This window comes from Lathamus discolor, chromosome 4 (assembly GCF_037157495.1).
Source record: "Lathamus discolor isolate bLatDis1 chromosome 4, bLatDis1.hap1, whole genome shotgun sequence".
NCBI lineage: Eukaryota > Metazoa > Chordata > Aves > Psittaciformes > Psittacidae > Lathamus > Lathamus discolor.
In genome coordinates, this window is record NC_088887.1 from 103156302 (window position 1) to 103169429 (window position 13128).

The 13128-nt window shown below is 42.4% G+C and overlaps 1 protein-coding gene across 3 annotated transcripts in view; it reads left to right on the plus strand.

Annotated features, from left to right (window-relative positions):
- The first annotated feature begins 2704 nt into the window (after window positions 1-2704).
- The window catches only part of DCLK1 (doublecortin like kinase 1), a 250495-nt gene continuing 240071 nt past the window's right edge, over window positions 2705-13128 (plus strand). For all 3 annotated transcript variants that reach the window (XM_065678389.1, XM_065678390.1, XM_065678394.1), the window contains exons 1-2: window positions 2705-3327; window positions 6621-7009. In XM_065678389.1, the coding sequence (XP_065534461.1) occupies window positions 6634-7009 (376 nt within the window). In that variant the 5' untranslated portion in view covers window positions 2705-3327; window positions 6621-6633. The remainder of the gene's footprint in view (window positions 3328-6620; window positions 7010-13128) is intronic.

A 13128-nucleotide genomic window follows, 5' to 3' on the forward strand; every position in this document is an offset into this window, starting at 1 on the left:
AGTAGCAAAACAGTACGCTCTTTTAACAGGGTAACCATGGGCCTGTTGAAAAAATTTATGCAGGTTTTGTTTCTATTTAGAATTGCACTGCTTTAATTTGAGGGCAAACATGAAAAAGGCAAAGGAAAAGCATCTTTCAAAGTGCTTTAAAAAAAAGGATGGCAGGCAAGCATGACAAAGGCAAAGAGACTGCATGGTATGGTGTTGAGTCTTCAGGTTGAATACAAAACTGTAAATGAACAAAATGACACATTTTAAAAGACATTTTTCTATCGGGTCTATATTTCCGTGTTGATTTATGTTGTATTCTTTTCTTTTGACCTTTCTTATTTTTTTTTTTAACATAATCAGAGTGAAGATCTTTCTTGAACATCTGTGAAATATTTTGTACACTCAGGCTAGACGTAAATAATACATGTTGGAGAGATGTAAACACCAATGGGAGAAATAAATTATGTACGTGAACACAGGGCACTATAGCTAAAGTAATGAGCTGAAACATAAGAAACTTCCATTAACTTGATCATCAGAAAAAAAATCCTTATAATTGGAGGAATTCAATTTTGAAGAGATGTCTCCTTTGGGAAGTAGAAGCCCCATTACCTGAGGAATTTAAAATGAACTGCACAAAACAGCACTGAAGAATTGTTACAGACCAGTCCTTTATGAGGACCATGACTGTCTTTCCCATCTCAAATCTTTGTGATCTCCTGTTTTTTCTTATAATTTAAGACTATAATGAATATTTTGTTTGTTGAGCTACAAAGGAAGCGGTTTAAAGGACAGAATTTTATTGCAAGATTACCAGAATTGTTTTAAAATTAGTTTCCATTCTCTAATCTAGTATACCGACATTACCAAGATCACCATGTTACATCTAAACATAGACCAAGAGATTTTCAGAACCAACAGACTGGTAAAACACTCAGTGTGGAGGTGCTCAGTTTTTAGGAACTTGCTTCTGAAAAACATCAATCTCTCCTAAAGTGCCTCAGCACTCCATTGACCATTGGGGAAGAATTAAGTGCCTTGGAACAAGATCCACAAAAACTAAGGTAGGTGGTAAGAGTGTACTGAGGACAGAGTTGCACACTGAGTTCCGAATCTCTTTGGTGTTCAGGTGTTTTAATACTATCATTCCTTTGAGCAGAGGTTTTGCTGAAGGTTTTAGGTGCTTGTTTCTCTTTTAAAAACTAAGAAAACAAGTGTAGCTGGAAGACTCTTGTATTTGCTGTATAGTTCAGAGATTAAAGAACTCCTCCTGGACAATGAAGACTCAGCAACAATTAATTTTATTCTTTTAGGGAATCTCATGTCATTTAAGAGCCTCCCTGGGGACTATTCTAGGGGAATAGAAAAGAAGGGGAGTGCTCCAGCTTCTTCTTCCTTTGAGCCTCTTACAGTTTTTGTAGACTGAAGGCTTCATTTGCCTTCAGACAGATTAAGCAGGAGCCTCTATTCTGATTAGAGGTCTACGACCGGGAACAGGGCACCCTGGGCTTAAGCCCCTGCTCCACTGATTGTTTCTGGATTTATGGATATAAACCACATAAATGGTCCATAGTAAAGACACAAAAAGCCATCTTTTGTCCTTCCCAAGTGAGTGCCATATCCACAAGGTTATAGACTAATTCCCTCTCTCTGATCTAATGCATTTTTAATTCTTTCAACGTGAGCAGCTTTAGCAGAAGGGACAGACTGTTTTCTTCTCTTCCATGTCCCTGTGGACTGTGGGCTGTTTACCTGACAAGTAGAAGAGACTTGAAGTCTTTGTTTTCCAAAGTAATCCAGGTCCTTTACCTGGAGAATGTCTTAACCACTGGAATTTTTACATTAAAATGCAGAACAACCAAGCCTTTGGAAAGGAAGCATCAGTTATGGCTGATTTTTGTGTGGAGGTGGATTTAGCAAATGTTCTCCAAGATCTGAGGGGCTTGGGCGTGACAGGAGCAAGTCAGTCGGATGAAGCCTGAAACGCCTTTGGGCAAATACAGCTTTTGGGGAACTTAAGCATAAAAACTGTAGTATCTACGGAGGTTAGTCACCCCCAGGGTCAGCTGTAACTGAGCATGTGGTGTGCGTGAAGGAGCCTGGCCCCAGTTTTAGTACCTAAATTTCAGATCAGCCCCACCTTCAGCACCCAAACCCTGCCACAGGAACCTGGGGACTGGCTGAACCTCATAGAATCATAATCAGCTAGGCTGGAAAAGACCTTTAAGATAAGTCCAACCGTTGCTCCAGGACTGTCAAGTCCACCACTAAACCATGTCACTAAGGGCCTGATCTACACGTCTTTGAACACTTCCAAGGACAATGATTTCACCACTTTCCTGGACAGCCTGTTCCAATGGCTGACCACCCTTCTGGTGAAGAAATTCTTCGTAATATCCAATCTAAACCTGCCCTGGTACAGCTTGAGGCCATTTCCTCTTGTCCTATCACTTGTTACTTGGGAGATAGACCCCTGCATCTCTCCATCCTCCTTTCAGGTAGTTGCAGAGAGCAATAAAGTCCTCCCTGAACCTTCTCTTCTCCAGGCTAAACACCCCCAAGTTCCCTCAGCTGTTCCCCATGGCACTTGTTCTCCAGACCCCTCACCAGCTTTGTTGCCCTTTTCTGGACCCTCTCCAGCAACTCGATGCCCAGTGACACTTTGGTACAAATACTTCCAGGGGGCGTTTTCCGGACGCCGGGCCGGCAGCTGCCTCCCTGCCAGCCGCCGATGGAGCTCATCCGCCGGCCGGGGCTCGCCAGGGCGGCGGGAGACAGCGACTCGCGGTACGGCCACGAATTAACTGGGGGGAGCCCACTGGCACCGTAACCGATCGTCCCCGTGCGGCCTCTCCGCCGCGGCCCCCAGCGCACGCGGAACCGGGGTCCCCTCGCACCCACCGCCCCTCGGGCCGGGCACGCTGCCGGCGTGGTTCAGCAGCGCCAGGGGAAAAACGGGCTCGCTAACGGCGGAGGAGAGCGTGAGAGAGGCGGCGGCACCGCCCTCCGGAGAGAGCGGCGGGGAGAGGCTGGTGCGGAGCGCCGCATCTCAATGAGGGCCGGGCTAATGCAAATCACTGCAACCGGCAGCAGCAGAAGAAAGGCGAAGCAGCTGCAGCCCGGGCTCCCCAGCAGCGCGCTCCAGCCGGGGGAGGCGTAACAAAGGCAGCGGAGCCGCTTTCTGCGGCAACTCCTGCGATTAGAGCCGGCTGTTGGCCGGGGGGTGAGGGGGGAGCTGCCGCTCTCTGGCCTCATCCCATTTCGAGCTGCCGCCTCTCCTCCGCGCCCCACCGGCAGGTCCGAGGGAGAAGGTGCTCGCCAGCCTGCGGAGAACAGGTGAGCTCCCGGGCCGGGGCTTGTGGGGCCGGGGTCGTCCCTCTCTGCGCGGGGGTTGCGGCGTCGGGGCGCGGCGCGCCGCACCTGTGCCCATTGTGTGGGGCGGCGGCCTCCGCCGGGCGCCGCAGCGCCGTGCCCGGGCGGGCCGCGGGGGCCGGCGTGGTGTGTGCCCGGCGGCGGGAGCGCGGGTGTCGCGCCGTCCCCCCGGCTGCCCGTCCCCCGGCGCCCCGGGAACGCGCCAGGTGCTTCCCCCGGAGGCGAACGCGCCTCGGGTTTGTCAGCGTGTGCGGTTCGCGGTGCGCTACCGGTCCGCAGCGGGGCTGAAGTGCTTGGTGCCGCCTTCAGCGGGCTGGCTGTATGGCAGACACGTTTCCCCTACCTACCCCAGCAGAATAAACCTGTCTGTTCTTGAAGGCGCTGCGGCATGTAGCCACGTTTTATCCCCCCACAATGACTTGGTAGTGAGGCTGCGGCTTAGTCTCTGAACGATCTTCGCTGGGTGCCAGTGGCATCGCTGCGTGATGTATATTTTTTTTTCATCAGGTTGTTTTATGTAATTGCTCACCCACACCTGCATTATAAATAATTCTTTAGCGGATGTACAGGGCGTGAAGTGTTGGGCATGGTGATTTTGCAGGGGTGTGTCCCTTCATTTTTCTGTCTCTCTACGTATGTGAATGTACGTTTATGCCCACACAAACGGAAGCATCTCATCAGATCAGATTGTTTAGGATTTCTTTGTCTGCTGACCTTGTGTTTTGAATGCGATTTTCTGCAACATAACAGGACTGTAGTGTTCCAGGGGAGCTCTGTTTCCTTTTTAAAGGGCGTAATTGGGAATTAACAACCATTATTGATTAACGCATATGTGTGTGTGGAAGAAAGGGCAGCAACTAGCACTTCTACCTTTCCCCATCCAACATTGGTAAAGCTGAAAGTCTCTTAAAAAAAAAAAAAAAGGCCTATCTTCATGTAAACTCGCTTTTCGTGTTTTGGGGTTTCTTTTGTTTTTTTTTTTGGTTTTTTTTTTTTTTGTGTCTGAGATGGTTTAAGCAAATGAAATAGCAGACCTAAGAAAAATCCATTTTTGTTGGCACAGGCGTAGATTTTGAGGTACAGTTTCTGGATTGTGAGTCCTACGATTGGTTAAATCTGAATAACAGGTTTTCATAGGAATAAAAAGTGAAGTAAAACAACTGACATGATTTTTTTAACACGGAAACATTGGCGTTATGTTCTTGACTCTAAGCTCTGGCCACCGAGTGATATTTTGTGTTTAAACTATAGAGGAGTGTCAGTGAAATGCCACAGTAAGTGTTCTTTCACTGAAGTAGGCTGTATGTGTGTATATATACCGAGGAGGAAAAATGTGTATTAGTATTTTTCTTTTATATGCATAATATGCAAATATATACTAGAATCATAGAATACCTCAAGCTGGAAGGGACCCATAAGTATCATCGTATCCAACTCCCTGCTCCTTGCAGGACTACCTAAAACTAAACCATATGGCTAAAAGTATCATCCAGACATTCCTTGAACTGTGACAGGCTTGTTGCTATCGCCACTTCATACTGTATTGTTCATGTGTTTTAGGTACCTTTAAAGTATTTACAAATATCAATCTTGCATATAAACATAAGCACATGATCCTGTGCTAATGTAACAGAGTAAGCTGTGAGCTGTAACCAAATCAGGGTAAGTAATCTCCACCAAGGCCCCCCACTTGCAGTGGTTGCCTTAGGTGCTTGTTCCAGTCAAGCACTGTGAAGTTGCTGAGCACGTCCCCTACAGCTTTGCAGCATCAGGGTCCAGCTGTATAATCACTGCTTTAATGCAAACTCTTGCAAGCTAAGAGAGCATCCTTAAGTCTTTCTGTATTTCCTCCTATTGCTTTACAACTGGTCTGAATATATTTTTTTTTTCTTCATGGTCACACAGTTATGAGTGGTTGAAACAAAGCTTGTGCTTGCTATTTTTTTTTCCTTTTTATTGGAAATCAATGAGAGAGGCCTCTTCTAAATTAGGTCTGTGTGTATGTGCTATAAATAAACTTACTGTGCTTTGCTGTTCTGCAGACAATGCAAATCTAGATGGCTCCTAAATTAAAAGAAATGTGTTTTCAACTTAATGATATTTTGATAATTCTATTTTTAAAATATCTTTATTTATGAAGATTAATGTGCAACTTGTGTTCAGCCTTGTGTTGTTTGTAAAAAGGAACAGAAGTATCTACTTCCTTGATTTCATTTCAGAACATGTGAGCATCCATATCTGTGATCTATATTGAACAGCTGGGATCATTTTGGTCAGAGCTGATGGGTTTTTGTCACTGTCAAACATGGGAGACACCAATTGATAATTTACCCCTCAACAGTGAATTTATCACTCCTTTGGTGATGGTTTTTTAGGCAAAAGAAGCTGTCAGCTTTAATCAATTTGATATTAGGCTTAGGATATTAATAATGCATCTTGCAAATGTTACAGAGCACTGAAGTAGCTTTTTCATTGAAAGGTACTCATTTCCTGTCTCCCTCTAATATTTTTTATTATTATTTCATTGCATTTGAGCACTTCTGGTTTTCAGTGTATTCAAAGTATTTGCGCAAGGACAAATGAAATAGTTTACTACAAAGCTTAGGCTGTAGGGAAACCAATATTTGGAACATGCAAGGGCTGTTGAACAGTGGGCTTGACCCACTGAGTAGTAGTCCTGATTCTCATCGCCAACCTGCAACACCTGTTCCCCTGACGAGTTCTTAACTGCTTACTTGGTGGTGATTGCTCTTCTGAAATGGAAGGTCTTGAGATCACAGTTGGAACAAACAATTTAGTGGGATGAATGGTCTAGAAGGTAAACTGGACTCAAATAGCATCTGAATGTAACATGAGAAGAAATAGAAAGTTGATGTGTTTTTTTGGTTTTGTTTTGGGTTGGTTTTGGTTTTTGGTTTTTGTTTTTTTTTCCCCAGTAGCTCAACTTTGTCTCCTCATTTTCACAGTTCTTGCTGAATTTGAACAAACACTTTTTTATGTTGCGTATTACTGGCCGTTGGTTTCATGAGTGCCATTGCTATGCTGTGTACAAGCCTAACTTGGTTTTATGGCCTGGCAAGAGAGGAAGCTGTAAAATGAATGTGTGAATGTGGCATGGTTTCATTCAAACATTTTTTTTCTCAACCTGAAAAGCAGTCCTGTGTAAGTGGCATGTATAGAACATGAATTCCCAAAGTGAGCTTCCTTAAAATGTGTAAGTTTCTTAAACTTTTTCTGGTCTCTTGTTCATCCCTTAGATTGAACTTCAAGATGTCCTTTGGGAGAGATATGGAGCTGGAGCATTTTGATGAGCGTGATAAAGCGCAGCGATATGGCAGGGGGTCCCGGGTAAATGGTTTGCCCAGCCCTACTCACAGTGCCCACTGCAGCTTTTACCGAACGCGCACTCTACAGACCCTGAGTTCTGAGAAAAAAGCCAAGAAAGTTCGTTTCTATCGTAATGGAGACCGGTATTTCAAAGGGATTGTATATGCCATCTCCCCTGACCGGTTTAGGTCCTTTGAAGCTCTCCTGGCTGATCTGACCCGAACTCTGTCTGACAATGTGAATCTGCCCCAGGGAGTGAGAACAATCTACACGATTGATGGCTCCAAGAAGATTTCCTCTTTGGACCAGCTAGTAGAAGGTCAGCAGTAAGATTTGGAGGCATAAAGTTATGTTTGAGTTGGTGTTTGTTTGTCTCATCTGTTAAATTTTCTGTAAGTAGGTAATGGTATAGTTCTTATTGATAAAGAAAAAAGATCTTCAGTGGTATAATTAGAATTGTGAATATCTTAAAGTGTGCCATGAAATATTATCACCTTGCTTCTTGTTTCCCTCTTGCTGAAAGTGTTTGACCTTTCCTTTTCTGTTAATCTAGTGTTGATAGTCCTAGATCTCAAAGATCACATCTGTTGCTTCTCTTGAACTTGCATATTTAAAAATGCCAATGCTGATGAGAGTTTAGTCAGTTAAGCTTGATAAAACTTACATGAAATTCTTCTGATGGATTTTAACCATTTTTTTTTTAAAGTCTGTGTCTACCTAGTGAAAAACTCCAACTCTTCCATACAAGTAAATATGCCTTAAGTAAAACACCCTCCTCTCATTGAGTAGCATAAATGTAGGCAACCTGTTGTAATTTTGCAGCCATGGGGTAGACTGTAAACTTTTCTCCCCTGTAGCATTTCCCTTTTCCTCTAACCCAGTCCATCAGCACCCTTACCTTGTTGTTAAATAAGGCTCATGTACCTGCAGTATGAAGCATTACTAGTGACTTGGTCAGAACTAACAGGTCCTGGTCACTGTCAAACATCAAAGGTTCCTGTTGCCAATTTGCCCATTGACGCTGAAATTTTCCCTTCTTCACAAACAGTTTTGTTGGCAAAAGAAACTGTCAGTATTAATCAATTCGAATAGTAAGCCGAGGCTATTAATAATACTTACTGTGTTAATAAATACAAGTTTTTAAAGTTGCTGTAGTAGCTTTTCCAACAGAAAGTGCCTCTGGCTTTCAGTGGGTTTCTTTTTGTGTGTGTGTGGGCAGTAGCTCCTTGTACAAAACACCAGACTGTATAAGGTCTGAAAGCATTAACTAGCATATGGCCATAACCAGGGTTGTTTTTCATCTGTAAAATTCAAATGCAGGCGCTTGGGACTGTGTTCAAATAAAATAAAGGTGGGACAAAGTTTTCATTGTTGTATTGTGGGCAAACCTGCAAAGCCGCTGGATAGCCATTTTACAGTTGTAACAGAGATTGTAATTTCTTTATGATTATAATTTTTAGCAGTGGGTGAGAGAATTTGCAGTATCAGGATGTGATGAGAGAATCGGAAGGTAGCTAATGTGGGGAGAGAAAAAAAAAGGTTAATGATGAATAAAATTCCTGAAAGAGGAGCGCATCTTTGCATAGCAGGTATTCAGCCACCATTGAGTTGTCCCCTTTAGGTGTCATAGTAGAGGAAAGCTTTGTAAGCAGTTTTATGAAGAGGATATTTTTGATAATCCCCCTTCCATAAAAAGGAGAGTAGGAGACAACCTGAAGATGCTCAGAAAGAAAAGTGAAGTGGTAGGATTATGCATGTAAGTAAGGGTTTTTGGAGTTAGGACAATAGGTTTAGTGAAATTAAAAGGAAACTGGTCTAAGATCAATGTTATGAATTCCAGGGGAAAGTTAGAATTGTATTTGTCAGGACAGTATTTAATTGGTGCAGAAAATCAATTTCTGTGAGGAAAGACCAATATTAATCAACATCTGTTTAAAACCAGTATTTGTACATTTTATTGTCACATTTGATTGGTATGCTAATCAAGAAGCAAGTATCATTGATGCTAATGTTGCATCAATGTAGTGTCTTTTGCTGCCAGTCAGAACCAGCTTTTGAAAAGAAAGAACTGAATGCACAGATAAATTCAGCAACCTGTAAGATTGGTTTATTTTGGCATCCTAGAAAAGAATAACACCAGTTATAAATCAGTCAGTCAAAATGAATGACAGTACAAGCACTTGTATATTTTAAGTAAGGGCTTTGGTATTTCTTTTAGCTCTGTGGAACTTTATTCCTTACGTTTTCATTGAACACATCTCCCTTCCTGTGTATAGTTCCAGTTGGACAGTCTTATTTTCTTGTGCCAGTAACATGGTGGGATTTGCAGAAGTCAGTCTTTGAGTGCAAGTAGAGATGTACATCCTTCTTTCACCTGAAAGGGCGCTTCTGTCTATTTGTATAAAGGAGATGGGTTATTGTTTCTACTATAGAGCTTCTCTGTGCATTACAGGTTCATGTATTATTAGCTCAGTGATGGTTTTTACATAATCCCCTTTCACTCTTTACCGTACAAGTTTATTAGAGTTTGGCTAGTCTGCTACTGCATTAATTAGCTTGAAGCTGTGCTTTGTGTTTAAATAGCTGGAAAATCACTTGATTTTTGCCTCTTGCCAAATGACATTTGTGCTCAAACTACTGAAATATTAAGTGTTACTTTCTGTTCCCTTACTGTGTGAATCCATTTAATGAGACTGCTATGAATTCAGATGATTATCTTTTATTTATTTATTTATTTTGGAGGTGGGACGGTACACTGATTTTAGTGATTCTGTTGGAAGTTAAATGTGTAAGGTCTTGATTTGGTGTTGGGTTTTTTTGCCTTTATGCCTGTGAAGAAATTCCTGTACTCTTACCTTCCCATATGGTCACGAAGACAGAGAAGCAACTAGCTCCTGAGGGAAACAAGACAGCAGCCACTGTCTTTCATCTTAGAGCTTACTACACAGAACTGCATGAAAGATAGTCCCAAAGGAAAAAGATTGTAAAGGAACTGTTTTGCTTCAGTAATATTTTGTTCTGTCCTGCATAGAATTCAGAGCTGGCATGGTTGTATGCTGATGTTGTAGGTTATTTTGAGGTGCATGGACACATCTTCCCTTTATTTGAAAGTAATGACTTCCCTAGGTTGGTTTGTTTGGTTTTTTTTAAGACTTGGTGTATGTGAGATTTGTTGGAATTTGATAACAAGGGGTGTGTACTGTTGCAAATTTTCACATGCCCTGTAACTTCTGTTCTTCCCTACCTTAGATGAAGGAAAAATTAAATGGATTCATGTTGCATTCTTTTTGTCAGACCTCGTGTTCAGGACTTTCTTACCTTTAAAGAATTGTTTCCAAATGTGACATGACTTTATTCCCTAGGTGTGACATGCAATCAAAGCATGTAGAATCAATAAAGATGAAGTTGCTCTTAAGGCTAAATTGTCTAGCCATAAACAAAGTCTAAGAAAAAAACAAAATGCCTTTTGCTTTTCCGAAAGTATGCCATCTTTAGAGCTAAAGGCAAAGACTCATGGGTCTTAACAAAAAAATTACCACTGAACAGTATATCAAGAAAAGTAATAGATTATTATGAGCAGCATTACTTTGAAACAAAGAGTATTATTCACTGTTTTTACTCCTGGGGTCCTGCTACTTGGAACAAAGACCACAGAGTAAATCCATAGCTAGAACTGTATCCCTTTCCCATTAATTTTTATTATAATATTACCTCAGAGTCTTGAGTATGAACCAGAATCATTTCAGGTTTCCACAATACCTACCACAAAAGATGAACCCTGCAGCAGAGAATTGGCAGTCAAAGACAAACCAAAACCCCCAAACCACAAGGGTGAGAGAGTACTGAGAAACAATATTGTCACATGTCAATATTGGGTGCACTGCCAATCTTTTGTAAAGACTTGTATGTGTGTGTGTGCACATATTGTGTAGGCATAATGGCAAAAATAGTTTTCAGGAATAATCTGAAGAATAAAAATGAATGTGTCTCAGGGATTATCTTGGAGCTGCAGTCCTCATTGAAGGAGCAGTCTGAAAGAGCAGAGATATACCAGATTTAAAATCTGGTAATGGCTCTAACTGGCTGATAACTCTTGGGAGAGGTGAACCTCACTGTAGTGTCAGAGGAGATGTCACCTGAGGTCTGCAGGAAGGCTCTTGCAAGCTGGAGGTAGGCAGTTGTGTTTGATGCAGCAGAGAAGCTGCCTGCCAGAGGAGGGTTCAAAAGGCAGTGTCTCCTTGCCAAAGTGCTGGGCAGACTGTGACAAAGTTCCTGACTCTTTCTGTATGTGTGTATTGCTACTCCCACTGTCACCTCATTCCTCTTAACTCAGCTTTTCCGAAACTCTCCTGCCTACTACTACTGCTGTCACCTTTACTTTGTTGACCTCTCCAGTGGTGCTGGTGAGAAGCCCAGCCAGCTCAAACTGTAGGAATTGATTGACGTGGTCTCTGATGCACATTAGAGCTCATGTTCTTTCTTCTAAGTCATGTCTACCTCAGCAGCTGGGAACTGGTGGGCTGGAAAGATTCATATGCGTATGTAATATGCTATCAAAATAATAACAGTAAAGTATCTGTTTAAATGTTTGTAGAGCTGGATCTGTGTGGACATTTGTTTATAGGATTGAATTTACACTGGATATTTACCATGGACTTGATCCAGGGCTATCAAAGTTAGTGAACTTGGACTGGATCCTGTGGCAGAAATGCCTGCAATCCTTATATTGTTTGATAAACAAACCACTGAATAATCCTGTTGCGTAAAATGGTTAAGGGTTGTTCTGGCACTGTTTTTTTGATTATTTTATTTCATGAATTTGAGAAGATTCATCCATTAGATTCACCATTTACACTGTGTCTTCCTTAACTGCTTGGAAGGTCCCATGCTTTCTTTCTCTAAGTACTTTCCAGTTATTTTTTTAAGCATGGACAATGCCTGTCTTGCTTGTAGAAAGACTACAGAAATTTGGTTGGGTAGAGAAGGAGGAAGTATGTCTTTATTTTTTCATTTGGCTTTTGATGAGGAAAACAAAAAAGTTTTAGTCTAAGCTGAGCAGAAAGAATGATGTGCGAAAGAAGTCCTTTAAAAGGTTCGAGGAGATCTGTTTTAAACCAGTGCTTTCTGGTGCTTCTGATTGCTAGGTGAACATGGGTAGGTCAGATTTATTTCCTGTAGCTCCTTCTCTTTTGCACTGTTGCATTTTGTTCAGACACTGCAGGAAGACAAGGCAACAGTAATGTAGTTTAAATAGGTTATTGCTCTATTAACCAACACATTTGGGAACTATCAGGTAGTAAGTTATTTGGTTCAGGTCATATTCCTTTTGCAATTTCACCTGCATGGTGTGGGATAGTGAGAATTCTTTGTCCTTTCCCCTGAGAGGTTGCTGTTCTACGTTTTTTATGTACAAAACCGAATAGTGGAAGTGAAGCAAAGCTGGTGTACCCGTTGCATGGGGTACTGGGGGTATCAGTCCCTTTCCTGCTCTCTGAATTTGTTTCCTGCCTTATCCACTGGGAAAATGGACCACACTGAATGCTGCACTGAACATTGTCACCACCAAAGTGTGCAAGCACCATGGTTTCTCTACCTCAGGTGGGCTTGTAGATTAACTTTCCTTTCCTAGTATGTACTCTGCTCCAAGGAACCAACACTATTTTCAATAAATTGGCTGTTCTCCTGTCCCTACAAAGAGGGGTTGGTTGTTCTCTCTGCATGATTCAAGCAGATTCTGTGTTCCTTCTCCAGGATGTACACCTAATATCAGCTGGCTTCTGTATAAAGCCATTTTAGGCCAAGTCGACTTTAGCACAGAAAAGCAATGCCAAACATCCCTTTTCAGAGATAGCACCTTGATCATTCTTGTAGTGCGAATATCAGCAAGCTGAAGGAAACAAACAAATTGCTAACACCAATAGGCCAAAAAAAAGGGATCAACTCTTGTGTCAGGAAAGCTCCAGTACTTACAGACAGTGATTCAGTGTCTCCTTAGCAGCCACCTTGTACAGAGATATTATTTTTCTAAATTATACTTTTAATACATGAAGCATGTCATGAAATTCGTGTGCACGTTGTGACCTCTAAGATCATAGAATAGTTAGGGTTGGAAAGGACCTCAAGATCATCTAGTTCCAACCCCCCTGCCATGGACAGGGACACCTCACACTAAACCATCCCACACAAGGCTTCATCCAACCTGGCCTTAAACGCCACCAGGGATGGAGCACTCACAACCTCCCTGGGCAACCGATTCCAGTGCCTCACCACCCTAACAGGAAAGAATTTCCTCCTTAGATCCAATCTAAACTTCCCCTGTTTAAGTTTTAACCCGTTACCCCTTGTCCTGTCACTACAGTCCCTGATGAAGAGTCCCTCCCCAGCATCCCTATAGGCCCCCTTCAGATACTGGAAGGCTGCTATGAGGTCCCCACGCAG